General features: G+C 43.8%; 1 protein-coding gene across 1 annotated transcript; it reads left to right on the forward strand.

Moving 5' to 3' along the window:
• The first annotated feature begins 10,601 nt into the window (after positions 1-10,601).
• LOC111655184 (apelin receptor B-like) lies at positions 10,602-12,695 on the forward strand. Its single transcript, XM_023406475.2, has one exon. The coding sequence runs from the start codon at positions 10,679-10,681 to the stop codon at positions 11,747-11,749; it is 1,071 nt and encodes a 356-aa protein (XP_023262243.1). The 5' UTR covers positions 10,602-10,678; the 3' UTR covers positions 11,750-12,695.
• The last annotated feature ends 278 nt before the right edge of the window (positions 12,696-12,973 follow it).

Below are 12,973 nucleotides of genomic sequence, written 5' to 3' on the forward strand. Positions count from 1 at the left end.
GCCCGCCCGCCCTCACCCACGCAGCACCACACTTCCTTGGACACCTGTTTCTCCGGCTCTTTCAGCTCTTTGAGGAATTTGCATCTGAAATAGGGTGAATTCCCACAGCGTCTAACCCAGCCATTTGCCTTTGGTCTCTGAATGGATTCTTCTGCGTGTATACAGGCCTTCTTCTTCTTCTTCTTCCTCGACAAGGTTCAGCTGCAGTCCAAGAACAAGACGGCCAAGAACGCTCTCCTCTACATTTTAATTTAACCGACCAGCGAAACCGCAACACATCACACACAGAGCAAGATGGATCCCTTCAGATATAATTGCATTAGTATTGTCAGTTGAATTCTTATGTCTCACGTCTCAATACTTACACTCATTTTCCGTCTTTTGAGAGTCCCCTTGGTGACAAAGATGACAAAGATCAAAGATTGATTACACCCAACAATCAGATGACATGATCGACTTTTTTCACATCAGTGTCACGCTCCTGAGATTCCCCTCGCCGCCACCACAGCTGCTTCTATTTCTGTGAAGCATTGTGTGTTTTGTCTGACGATGCCTGTCATTGGAACATTTTTGTATTTCTGGCTCCTCTCATCATTTCTTATGTGCCTTTCACTAGCCGTAAACAATGCTAGCTTGTCTGCCCATTTTCAACCCAACTCCACCCTTCGCCTCATTCCGACCCCCCCCCCACCACCACCACCACCACCACCAAACCTGTCTGTCACTCTCTGTGCTGGCGTTCGGGGGACATTCACTCAACCTGAGCCTAGACAAGGCAGGGTGTAATGGGAGACTGGCTTTATGGCTAATCTGCAGAGGAGGAGGAGACGTGACCCAGACGTGCCCCAATAACCACCCCTCAGAAGAGAGCTGAGCAGATTTTGTACAATAGCTCGTTGCTTCTTCAGTGTCCTATGCAAACACATGGTGGTACCCTCTCTCACAAGTCAGTTTCTGTGCCTACGGCCCAGGCTCCTGCTGAAGCCACGTTCAGACTGAAAATAGGACTGTTTAAAAAAAAAAAACACACAAGGGGCTATGTTGGTGTGGACGTGTCGCTACGAGCACTGGTGAGAAGATGAAATATGATCTGAGACGTCCAGTTTGAGAAATACAGTACATCCATGAGCTTTAAGACTCATCAGCCTCCGAAATACTACACAGCAGTTTATGGTACTGTGAGTCAGGAGGATTATACAACTCTGGAAAGTCATCACAGCGACCAATTTTATTCCCCGTCTTGACAATTGCAAGGTCCACATTACAAAGTAATCTCACGGGAAAGTGCTCTTGCAGACTTTTGATTGGCCACTGCAGACTGTTCCTGCATATCATTGCATTGTGTTGTAGCAAAAAAATGGGACCCTTTTCTTGACCTTGCACTATTATAAGGAAAAGATCCCTCACCAGCTTCCCACCAGTGACTACTACCAATAATGGCAGCAATCCAAATGATCACCCCTGGGTGCATCAGTTGAGGCTGTATTAGTACAAATTTGTACCTTTAAAGTCCAGAAGCTGTTGCTACCTTTGCTATAGCTCACGTCTGTGCATCGGCTCCTGTTACGCTTGTGATAAAATATCCTAAAGTCAAAAGTTCAAGTACTATCTTCGCACCTCTATTCTTGTTTATCCAAGCACATCTACAGTATGTGTAAAAAAAATAAATATCCCACACGTGATATCTGTTTATACACTGTAGCTGTTTATGGGTGGTGGCTGAGTGCAGGGAAGTAGATGATCTCATGAGGCCATATGTGTGAAGCGTCTGGGAGATTATAGTCTGGTCTCATGAGCTGTAAAGCTCCTCTAAAGCTTTTTGGTAACAAGGACTGATGGTCTGCACCTTTATCCCTGGCCTGCCAGCAGCCCCCCATGCCCTCTGCCCAAAGGGGGGGATTAAAAGGGGCAGAGGTCAGGGGCACAAAACAAAAAACACAACTGCGACCTGTTTGAATAACAGTAGCTTGAACACTTAAATCGGTTTGCAGCTGTTTTCTGAACTCAAGACGTGATTCTCGTCTATCACTTTGGCTATAGACGATAAATTAAAATCTGTATAGCTTTATAATCTTCATTCTTTTATATTGAAGTATATTGCAAGGTGTTCCCGCTGCTATGTCCACACCCTGTTTATGTGAATGAATAATTGAATTAATGTCATTTATATTCGGGACTTTTCCGTGTTTTGCGAAAGGAGAGGCTTTGATGAAAAGTTTCAAGTAGCAGAGCTGCACGTGTGGGACAGGAAGCCGAGTCGGAGTGGAAGGTGTCAGGGGTCAGACAGATGCTTGTTCAATGGACAGTCGACAGGAAGAGTGTGTGTCCTTTTATGGTTCTCCTCAGGATAACGGTAGCTGGACATGCAGCCATAATGATCTCAGATCCATCAGCTTTTTCTGTCACTGGATAATGATTTGTTATAGGAAATGATAACACACACCTGATTGCAGCTGGGAAACCCCCTGATCTCCTTTATAGCAGCTGAACGTCTTTGTACATCACATCTTCAGGTCAGTGTCCAAGCTATTGTTCCCATCATAAGACGTTCATTAACAATTTAAGTGTTGACCAGTGCGTTAGTTAGGCAGTTTGCAGCTGAGCCACCATACAACGGATAAACTTCTGGCTGTAAAAGATCACACAGTCCTATTATTCTGGCTTCTTTCCACTAGATTTGAGTATGTTTGAAGTTGAGCAGGCTCCTGGTTACACATTATAAAACCTCCAAACCTATCAGGTTTTCTGTTTTGTGGACCTCGGTGCGACCTCTGAACTGTTGAACGGCCTCCCTCCTCTCCAACTGCACCCACTGTTGACTCTTTCCACCTCCTGATTACAACTTGATTTTATTTGGACGGTTTTCAGACCTCTTAGTTTGTCTTTGTGTTTCAGTATGCATGTTCCTCATATATGTTTTCTTTGTGCAGAGTCTTAATTTGCTTTGGCCTAAATTGAAATCACTTCAACAGATTAAACTTGCAGCCGGTTACAAATGCAGAAAAGTGGATCACTGCTGTACTAGCTGTACTAGATCATAAGGCTTGACATTTGTTGCTATATATTATCAATCTGCAGTCATGAAATGCTGAGCAGCGTATAACCGCTTTGGTTTTAACGTGATTACAGTGATGGAGAAGATAATAATTGTAATCCAGTGGTTTATTGGCCCTACAATGCATTTTTAATGTGTAACATGCAGTAATTCTCTTGTCAATCACAGAATATATGATAAGTCATGTGTGAGTACTTTGCAGCCGATATAATACTTGTAAATAATCTCAGACTGTATTCTCTCTGTGTAAGTGGTTTATTGTGAAAATGTTGTTGCTGTGTAACACGTGAGTAATGATGCTCACAGCATTTATTTGGCTGTTTGTGTTACGTGTTTATCTCTTCACCGGGGGTGTTTGTTAGCTGTGTTGGTGTGTTTTCCACTAATCTGTATTGATCTGAAGTCACTTCCTGCCATTGTTGTGTCACATCCCCACTGTCTCCTCTCTTCCCGTTCATCTAGTCCCCTCTTTCCCCAGCAAGGAAACCGGGGGCTCGGAGAGGATACGCAGGGAGGGAGGGAGGGGGTCTGTGCGGTGAGTGTGTATGTTAGTGTTTGTCCGTCCGTGTGTGTGTGTGTGTGTGTGTGTGTGTGTGTGTGTGTGTGTGTGAGGTCCAGAAAGAGACCTGCTCTGGCCCTGATAAACCTGGGCCAGACTTATGGGACAAGCAGATATTGATGGTGAGTGGGAGAAGCTTGAGCAGCCTGTGATAACACCAACAGAGACATCAGCCAGATCAAAAGTCCAACAAAGCAAAGAATTGGATGTTTTGCTTGTAAGACAGAAAATAAGTCGCCAGTTTAAGAAAACATTTAGCTCGGAATCAAATGGTTATCTTGTGCATTTCTTCAGGATGGTTACTTAGTTACTGAGCTTTAAAGCTGCCAGCATAAAAAATTAATTTAAGAGCAACTGGGCAATATGTTGAATGAATTCAATCATTCAACTTTTTGTTCATGCACGATCGGTGCCACACGCAACAACACTGGGTGTGGCAATATGAAGACAGAAGATCAGTCACTTACTGTGAGAGAAAATTAAGTCAAACATTAAAATTATGACTAAAACTTTCAGCTGTAAACACACACAAAATGACTTCCTGGTTGACCTTTGACCTACTATACTTGCTGTTGTGCATTTGTGAAATTAGGGATGATCAATAACATTTTGGTTTTACCTCCAAATCAAATGCTTTAGATAATCTGGCTAAACTGTTTGCTTACTTACAACCTGTCTGATCTTCAGACTTCATGTCTGTTGCTCTGTCTGACTCAATTGTAGCGATATCGCTGTGTTGCCAGATTTCATCAATTACTTTGCTGAGTACAGTGTTATCAATATCAATAGAAGTGATGGCCAAACTGTTTAACTAAGAACCAAAATGTAATAAACCAAAAATTCCTTTAAATTTAGCAGCTGCATTTTTGTTCTAGAAACGGATCAAAAAGAACAGATTAATATACATCAGAAAAAGTCACATAGAACCTTATTTTTGCATAAGTACATGCAGTCTGTGTGTCTGTATGTCTGTGTGTCTGTATGTCTGTGTGTCTGTGTGTCTGTGTGTGTGTTAACACACATCAGCAAGTGACCTCATAGCCTGTTATAATTGAAACTAATGACAAAAGCATATGGGCGTCAAGACCTTCGGTTTGAGGTTACAATAGCTTATTGTATTGCTTCCAGTGTAGTCATGGGTGTTACATCGTGTGTGAACATGTAGGATTGTTAAGTGTTGTGTGTGTGTGTGTGCGTGTGTGTGCATCTCTCAACCTTGAAACCAAACTGGAGGCTTGTGTTTCAGAACTCTGTGAAGTTTGGACAGCCATAAAAATCTGTAAAACGGTTCATGTTACATGTGAGGGATAAAAGACTCAAACACTTTCTAAATCCTGCAGTGCATTTAGAGTCATTCACACAGTTTTTAGACTGCAGTGCGTCCTGTTCCTTGACCATCACTCTTTCACACGGTTTACAGAAGTGCAGCAGAAGAAGGTTTCTCGCCTGTTGGACTGGCAGGAAGAGGAAGACGTGGTAGCCGGCTTTATTGCAGCTTTCTTTGGTGTTTAGACAGCAGGGAGGCTGTAGACCTTATCTCTGTTCTTAAGCATATCTGGTAGTTCTGTTGAGTATGAGGCATTACTTTAAAATCATTACATACACAGTCCAGCAGTGCAATTGAAAATTTTGGGTAATTTGTATAAAATGTGTTTTGAGCTTTGTGGACTAGTGTTATTGAATTATGTTGATAACTAGTAATGTGTGGTATTTTGTCTTGTCCAAACAGTATATGGGGCAGAGGCATGAGCAGGTCCAACTGACCTCAACATTATCAATAAGTTTCATCAAGACTTCTTACAGCGTCACAGATGTAGGATTAAAGCCAGGTGTAACTTATGAAAAAAAAAGACACAACTAATTAACAATAGTTATATTGCACGGTCGCTCAATTCAGCACACTCAGGGGTTTTGCAGCTACAGCCCCTCTTGGTATGACCAGTAGCTTATGGTGGCTAATGCTGACACGGTCACAATGGAAATGCTATAGGATATTGATGTTTAGCAGGTTAATTGTTTTCCATGTTCTTAGTTTATTGTATGATCATAGTACCATTTACTGACTGCAGGAAAATCCACACCCTTTTTCTCGGGTGGTGCTGGCTTACAGGCAGATATCAGAAAAAGAGAATGGAAAGCCTCACGCTCATAATATAACACAGAATCCTGGTGCTGAAAAAGATAGCAAGACTTGACCGAATTTATAATTACAGCGAGCTCTATAAGACTAGAAGATGAGGGTGACACTCGTAATTTACAGTACTTCAGTATCTTTGTAAAGAAGGGCGCTGCTGGTTACTGTACATCTGTCACTTTTATCTCTCTTCAAGCTTATGTCAAGCGTTTTATATGTAATCCTCGCTCACCTCGGTAGCTGCACCCCTCACCCGACAAATAAACCTCCTTACTTGTTATTATCCTGTGTCAGTCGGCACGTGAACACAGACATCAATACTAACTCTTTGTCAGTGTAATCAAACCACAGTTTTCATGACTTGCAGCTGCAGTGTTACCTCGCTGCTTCTTTAGATGATATATGAAGCTCTCCCTTTTGTTCTGTCTGATTTTAACTCTCCTCATCTGTCCATGTGTTAGAGACACGGAAGGCGCCCCCCGCCTCTCTCTAATGCTTATATTTTCACTGACGACCTTGAGTGCAAGTCTGAGCTATTTATACCTTTTCGTGAAAACTGTTTGGGATTTCCCTCTCCTGTCCTCACATTCATATATGATAAATATTTCTGTCCAGCTACTCCTGGCTCAGAGGACAACAACATGTTGAAGGCCGGAAGATTTGTATCAACAGAGTCTCCCGGTCAACTGACCTACAAGCAGAAAACTGAAATTAGACATCCCTGACTCTGTAGTGGGGTATAGCTCCTCATTCAGAATAGCTGTTGCTACTCTGGTCTGAGGTCTGCAATCTCCCATACATGTGCTGAGAGGGATTAAGAAAGTGAACTGTTATCATGGAGCTACAAACTCAGCAAGAAGGCCGCACCATGGCTGCTTCCTGACTTCTTAAAAAGTGGATGAGAGGGACGGTGGAGTAACACGTAACTCTGCACAATGATAACATGTGAATCTATAATCAAAAAGGAGGAAAAGTAGCAAGTGATAGAATCTATGTTTCTAATTTCAGCACTCATAACTTGAATCGTGGTGTACCGGCTGTGCTGTCCCAGTGATTTTTGTGGTTTTAATGATTTAAAACGGCAACGATTTCATACGACATTTGGCCGTATGATATATTTTTCTATTTGTCATCAGATGCAATGAAAAGACCAAAACCAACTTGTGTAGCCAGAACTATAAGAAGTAGATATACCTTGTTCCTCGATGCCGGTTTCTGGGCTGTGGACTGTGAATCAGTCGTGTTGGTCCAGTTTTATCACTCAGAATCAGATCAGTGTAGAAGTGCAACTTCCGTCCCATCATTCTTCACAAATCCGGTTTGAGTTCACCAACCCAGCATACCACATTTAACCTGCTGATGCTCCCAGTAAGTGAGGGCAGCTCAAGTTTGTCCACAGACACAACAATAAGTCATACTGTGTGTATTCTATACTCTCCTGCCTCTTTCTTGTCTGCTAGTGTCCTGTCTGGTCCTCTCCAACAGTTTCTTATCCTATTCCTTGCATCACCTTCAGGAGAAACATTTTTTTTCTCACAGTCTTACATGATAACTGGTCAACCACAGATCATTCACATCTCTACCAAATGTGGAATAGAAACTGTTTTCAAGCATGCAGATAGCTGTGAAACTCGAGTTTACACATTAGTCTTTACCGGAACAGTGAGAAAAGGTGTAAACGTCTCCCATCCTTGTGGCCTTTGTGTCTAACAAGCTGGTGTCAATCACCTTGTCGTCCCTGCTGAAAAGAGTAAAGGGGGGATAATGGAGCGGAGCAGGCGGTAACAACAGCCAAATGTTCAAGCTTTCCAGCTGTGCTCCGAGTGTTACTTTTGACAGCATTAAAAGTTCAGATCCGACTGTTGATGCGATTGGTAATATAACTGGCGCTGATGGCTGAGTGTTTGCCCGAGGGCGCGTTCATCATCGTGGCTGTCGAGCTGCTATCAGGTGTTCGATTCAGACGTGTGAAATCATGAACTGTCAGCAGAAACTGGAAAAACTTTGACTCATAGTTGTTCCGATCGCAAATAAAGCCTTCAGGAACCAGCTGTCTCAGCCACAGAGGGGCCCGCGCATGTGGTCTTGCAACAGCTTAACACACACATCAAAACGACTGTCAAGACCCCCACCAACTCTCACACACACCTAAACAACAAAAACACACACCTCATGCTCTTTTGGCGCTGCGAGTATCACCAAAAACAGGCTCATAAACACACAAACACACAAGGTCATGATAAAAGATCAAAGGGGCGCTCTGCAGCCCTGCAGACACACTGTCATTGTAATGTTTGTTTTTGTGGGCTTCTACTTTTTGTGTATATTTGGAGAAGCAACTACTCATCCCCCAGATATGTTATCTGCTATCTGACACATTGCTGATGGATGACAGTCAAATGAAGGGCCTTGGTGTGGTTAGATAAGAGCGCAAAGCACGAGGAACCTCTTGGTGTCTATGTGGTGTGTGGTTTACAGCACAGGGCCACACATGAGAACAACAACAATTGATCCGAGACACAGGTGGGCAAAGAAGACGACAAACACGGGCTGACTGTTGTGGAAACAGGGTCTCTGGTATGCTGAGTGAAGAGATGGATGCTCTGCAAGGAGGTTCAAGCTCAGGCCAATTGGAACTTGTCACTCTGAAAGGCTTAAAATAGGATGAAATGTGAGAGATTGTGTGACATTATGATGAAAACTCTTGAAAAAATGAAAGAAAGATGCCCAGTTTCCTGTATTTAAAAGGAAATTTCATGTTTCTCGCCACATCGCTCATGATGAGGGGATTTTGGGAAAAGTGAGTGGGAGGACTGATGTATTCATCAAGACCTGTTGTTTTATTTATCTGTATATTCACTTCCCTGTCAACGAACACAGCTAAAAACAGACCTCAGTCCCAGCAGAGTGCAGATAGGAAACTTGCTTTGATTCACTTCACTTGGCTTTTTTCCTGTTCTGCCCGACGTCCTGCAGCAGCGATCTTAGCCGGATGGACAAAGAGCTGGATGGACAATCAAGCGGAGCAGGAGAGGGCAGAGATTTCGGGTGGAGGCGCACAAACACAATCACAATCACAATCACAATCACATCAGTTTTGGTTATCAAGCTCCACAAGCTTGCATCACAGTATTTGGCAACAACAAACTGATCTCTGAGAGTAAATGACGTTGGTAAAAGGAGATGGGGATCAGTCCTCGTCTTCATAATCAGAGGAAGACGGAGATGAGTGGGGGGGCTGGAGAGGAGGAGGTTGGAGGAAGGGATCGGAGGAGGAAAAGATTGTTGAGTGATACAGAAGTTGTGTCTAAAGGTCGGTGCCCCGGCGCCGCTGCTGCCACTCTGCTGAGAGACGGAGCAGGCTGGAGAGTGAGCCGTCCCACCTGGGCCAACAAATACACCCGAGAGACGGGAAAGAAGAGAAAGACAGAGGAGCTGTGTGACTTATTAAACCATTTCACACAGACTTTCCCCCTTTTGTTTCTCCTTAAGTAGCTTTAAAGTTGGAAAAGTCATCATATGCCACACTGGCTGTCAGCAGCATTTATATTTTCTGTATCAGCTCATTAGGATGTTTATAATTACATATTCAAGCTCAAGACTCAATGTTATTTTATGTTTCCATCATTTAATCATTTAGAAATTAGCCGTTTGCTGCAAAGCATTCATCCTGATGTATTTGGTATCTTTAGAAACTTTGGCACCTCCACCACAATTTGAGACAAATGTTTGTGTTTTTGTGATTTGCCTTTGGTATGTGTGTGTTTGTATTGACTCTTGGACCTGTGAGTTAGTGAGGTCAGACAGGTCAATGCTTTATTCTTTTACACCACGCAAAACAGTTTATGATATTGATTTCCTATGGAAATCGACAACAAAAATAACATGCACAAACACAAATACAGATAATACTGATCTATCAATCCCTTAATCAACATCATTTTTTATATCAAATTTGCTGTATTTATTGTTGTTGCAATTTTGTTTGTTAGAAATGTTTAAACAGTTTTGAAAAGTAATATCTAAATTTATACTGATGATTATGATAATTGTATTTACATGATCACCTACATTTTTTTATATCAAATCTAGCAAGTTTTAACTCAAGTAGTTATGATAAATAAATAAATACTGAAATAGTTGAAATTGCATGGAAATAAAGTTCTGTATTTTAACTGATTTTGCAGATTTTCATTTAAAGGTCTGAGGTTAAAGTTTTGTTTGTCTACCCTCCAGAGCTAAAATCTAACTTTTATCTTTAATCTGTGGTTCTTCATGTTGGAGCATGTACAGACATGAAAACAACACACATACAAATGTAAATAGTGTTGAAGCAGAGTGCTCCAGTCCCGTAACGATTCTCAATTGACATTGAAATTGACTACTACTGAAACTTGTCATGCCCAGACTTGACTCATGGTTTACTGTTCAAACATGTCTAATGAACTTTCATTCCCTGAAGTAAGAAATTCATTACAATTATATTTGTGGTAAGTTAGAAAAAAAAGATAAACAAAGATTCATGAGTTTCATTTAGCCTCTGTATGGTGATGTATGAAGTCTTGTAAGTGTAATATTTTGTGCAGGAAAAGTGAGGAAAAAGAAGACTTATCCTGAAAATAAAGTTCTAGCATTTCAACCCATATTACATGTATGAAAGGGACTCCACAATGCAGTAGATACTGAGGTACAAATAATATGAATGAAGAAGAAGGAGGGGTGGGCGTGTAGTCAGTGACAGGGCATGTTCCTCAGAGCCGAGAGGAGGAGGGCAGTGAGAGGGGAGGAGGGGACAAGTCTGGGGGGTGGGTATATAAGGATCGGCAGATTTCACATGCAGCAACAGACCTCAGAGTCCTGTCAACCGCTGTGGATCTATCTGCAACAATCCTTTTCAAAAAGGACAGAGAGAAAGAGAGAGAGAGTGGAAATGGAGCCAACTGAAGCTACTTATGAGTATTATGACTACGAGGAGACGGAGAACTCCACCATGTGTGACTATTCTGAGTGGACGCCGTCATACTCTGTCATCCCTGTGCTGTACATGCTCATCTTCATCCTTGGTCTCTCTGGAAACGGGGTGGTCATCTTCACCGTGTGGAGAGCCCAGGGGAAGCGGCGAGCAGCTGACGTCTACATTGGCAACCTGGCCCTGGCTGACCTCACCTTTGTGGTCACTCTGCCTCTGTGGGCTGTTTACACAGCCATGGGCTACCACTGGCCCTTTGGAGTGGCTCTGTGTAAGATCAGCAGCTACGTGGTCCTGCTCAACATGTACGCCAGCGTCTTCTGCCTCACCTGCATGAGCTTCGACCGCTACCTTGCCATTGTCCACTCATTGTCCAGCACCCAGCTGCGCACTCGTGGCCACATGCGAGGCTCCCTGACAGCCATCTGGCTGCTGTCCGGTCTCCTGGCTGCCCCGACTCTGGTCTTCCGCACCACCAAGTACGATCTGACCAGCAACCGCACATCCTGCGCCATGGACTTCAGCCTGGTGGTGACAAGCAAGCAGCAAGAGAACCTGTGGATCGCTGGCCTCAGCATGTCCTCTTCAGCTCTGGGCTTTCTTCTGCCTTTTTTGGCAATGATGGTGTGCTACGGCTTCATCGGCTGCACTGTCACCCGCCACTTCAACACTCTGCGCAAAGAGGACCAGCGTAAGAGGAGGCTGCTGAAGATCATCACCACGCTGGTAGTCGTGTTCGCCGCCTGCTGGATGCCCTTCCATGTGGTGAAGAGTGCTGACGCCCTCTCATACCTGGACCTGTTTCCAGACACCTGTGCCTTCCTGCGCTTCCTGCTGCTGGCTCACCCGTACGCCACCTGCCTGGCCTACATCAACAGCTGCCTCAACCCCTTTCTTTACGCCTTCTTCGACCTGCGCTTCAGATCCCAGTGCCTGTGCCTACTCAACCTGAAGAAGTCCTTGCATGCAAGCCCTGCCAGCTCCCTGTCCTCTCAGAAGACAGAGGCACAGTCTCTGGCCACCAAGGTGTGACATCAGCTGAGGGCCCAGAGGCATGCTGGGGAAGAGGAGAGGTGAACAATGCACAGCAATGCAGGTAAATCAGAACTTTACAGTGCTGGGTGCTTCCTCACAGATCGTCTGTGGTCAGTTTCAGGGTGTCACCTTTGCTCCCCACTGACTCTGGACTACTGTAGGCATTTGTCTGCAGATGACGCTCAGGCTTGTGGATGTTGGGTCTGACCTCACTCCATTTCCAGCCTCACTGTCCGTAGCAGGGAAGCGACACTGAACTATAATACAAGGGGACCAAGCATAAAAAGTGGAATGTATTTTAAAAGGACAACACACTCATGTGTTTCTCTTGGTTCTCCTGTGGACTTAATGCAAAATATTGAGCTTTGTCTTCAAGTCCCGGTTAAGTGTGTTACTCATGCATTTGCCCCCGCTGTTCTTGTTTTCATTCAAGCACTTGAGGTGTGATATCTACCAGACTACCCCGCTCTCCAGTTCAATCTGTAGTATCTGCACCACAGCCAGCAGTGTCAAACGTCTGTGTGTGTGTGTGCGTTTGTGTGAAGGAAGGGTGCGCCAGCTGATGAGAGGTGTTAGAGTCTGATAAGAGCGTTGTAAGGGAAGATGAAGAGATTGTGTGTGTTGGGAGGGGTGGGGGTGGGTGGGTGGGGGGTCTGGGAGGAAGTCCCAGACAGACAGACAGATGGCAGCTGACAAATGTTTTCAGGCTGGTGGAGGGCCCAATTAAAAGGTGACTGCTTTGACAGTCTGCTGGTGTGTGTGTGTGTGTGTGTGTGTGTGTGTGTGTGTGTGTGTGTGTGTGTGTAATTAAAAGGAATGAGTTTGTGTGTTTCTAATAAGTGTCAGAATGACAATGAATTTGTTCCTGAGAAATACATCTTGTGAATTCGCATTATTTTGAATTCATGTCTATGATTTTTAATAAAAAAAAAAAGAAAAGAAATATTCTCTCTCTGGTGTCACTCTGTTACTTGTGATGGTTTGTGTGTGACTTGTGTAAAGTCTTACTGGAATGTATTTTCTCCTATCCAGTGAATGTGCTTCTTCCTGTTGGTGCATTGCTGAGGGGGGGGGGGGGGGGGGGGGGGTCAGTCAAACAGCCATTGTTTTTTGCAGGGCCGAAATCAAAGCATGTGTCTTGCAGGAAATGCATGTTCGACTTGTATTTCCTTCTCCCAGCATGTCTGCTTCTTCTCCTCTTACAATCCGCTCGCACAAACA

Source organism: Seriola lalandi, unplaced genomic scaffold, assembly GCF_002814215.2.
Source record: "Seriola lalandi dorsalis isolate HSWRI2012SDOR001 ecotype SW California unplaced genomic scaffold, Sedor1 jcf7180002054309, whole genome shotgun sequence".
NCBI lineage: Eukaryota > Metazoa > Chordata > Actinopteri > Carangiformes > Carangidae > Seriola > Seriola lalandi.

What these genes read in the sequence shown, in the direction of transcription:
- LOC111655184 (XM_023406475.2), top strand. Translation starts at nt 10,679, where the DNA reads ATGGAGCCAACTGAAGCTACTTATGAGTATTATGACTACGAGGAGACG.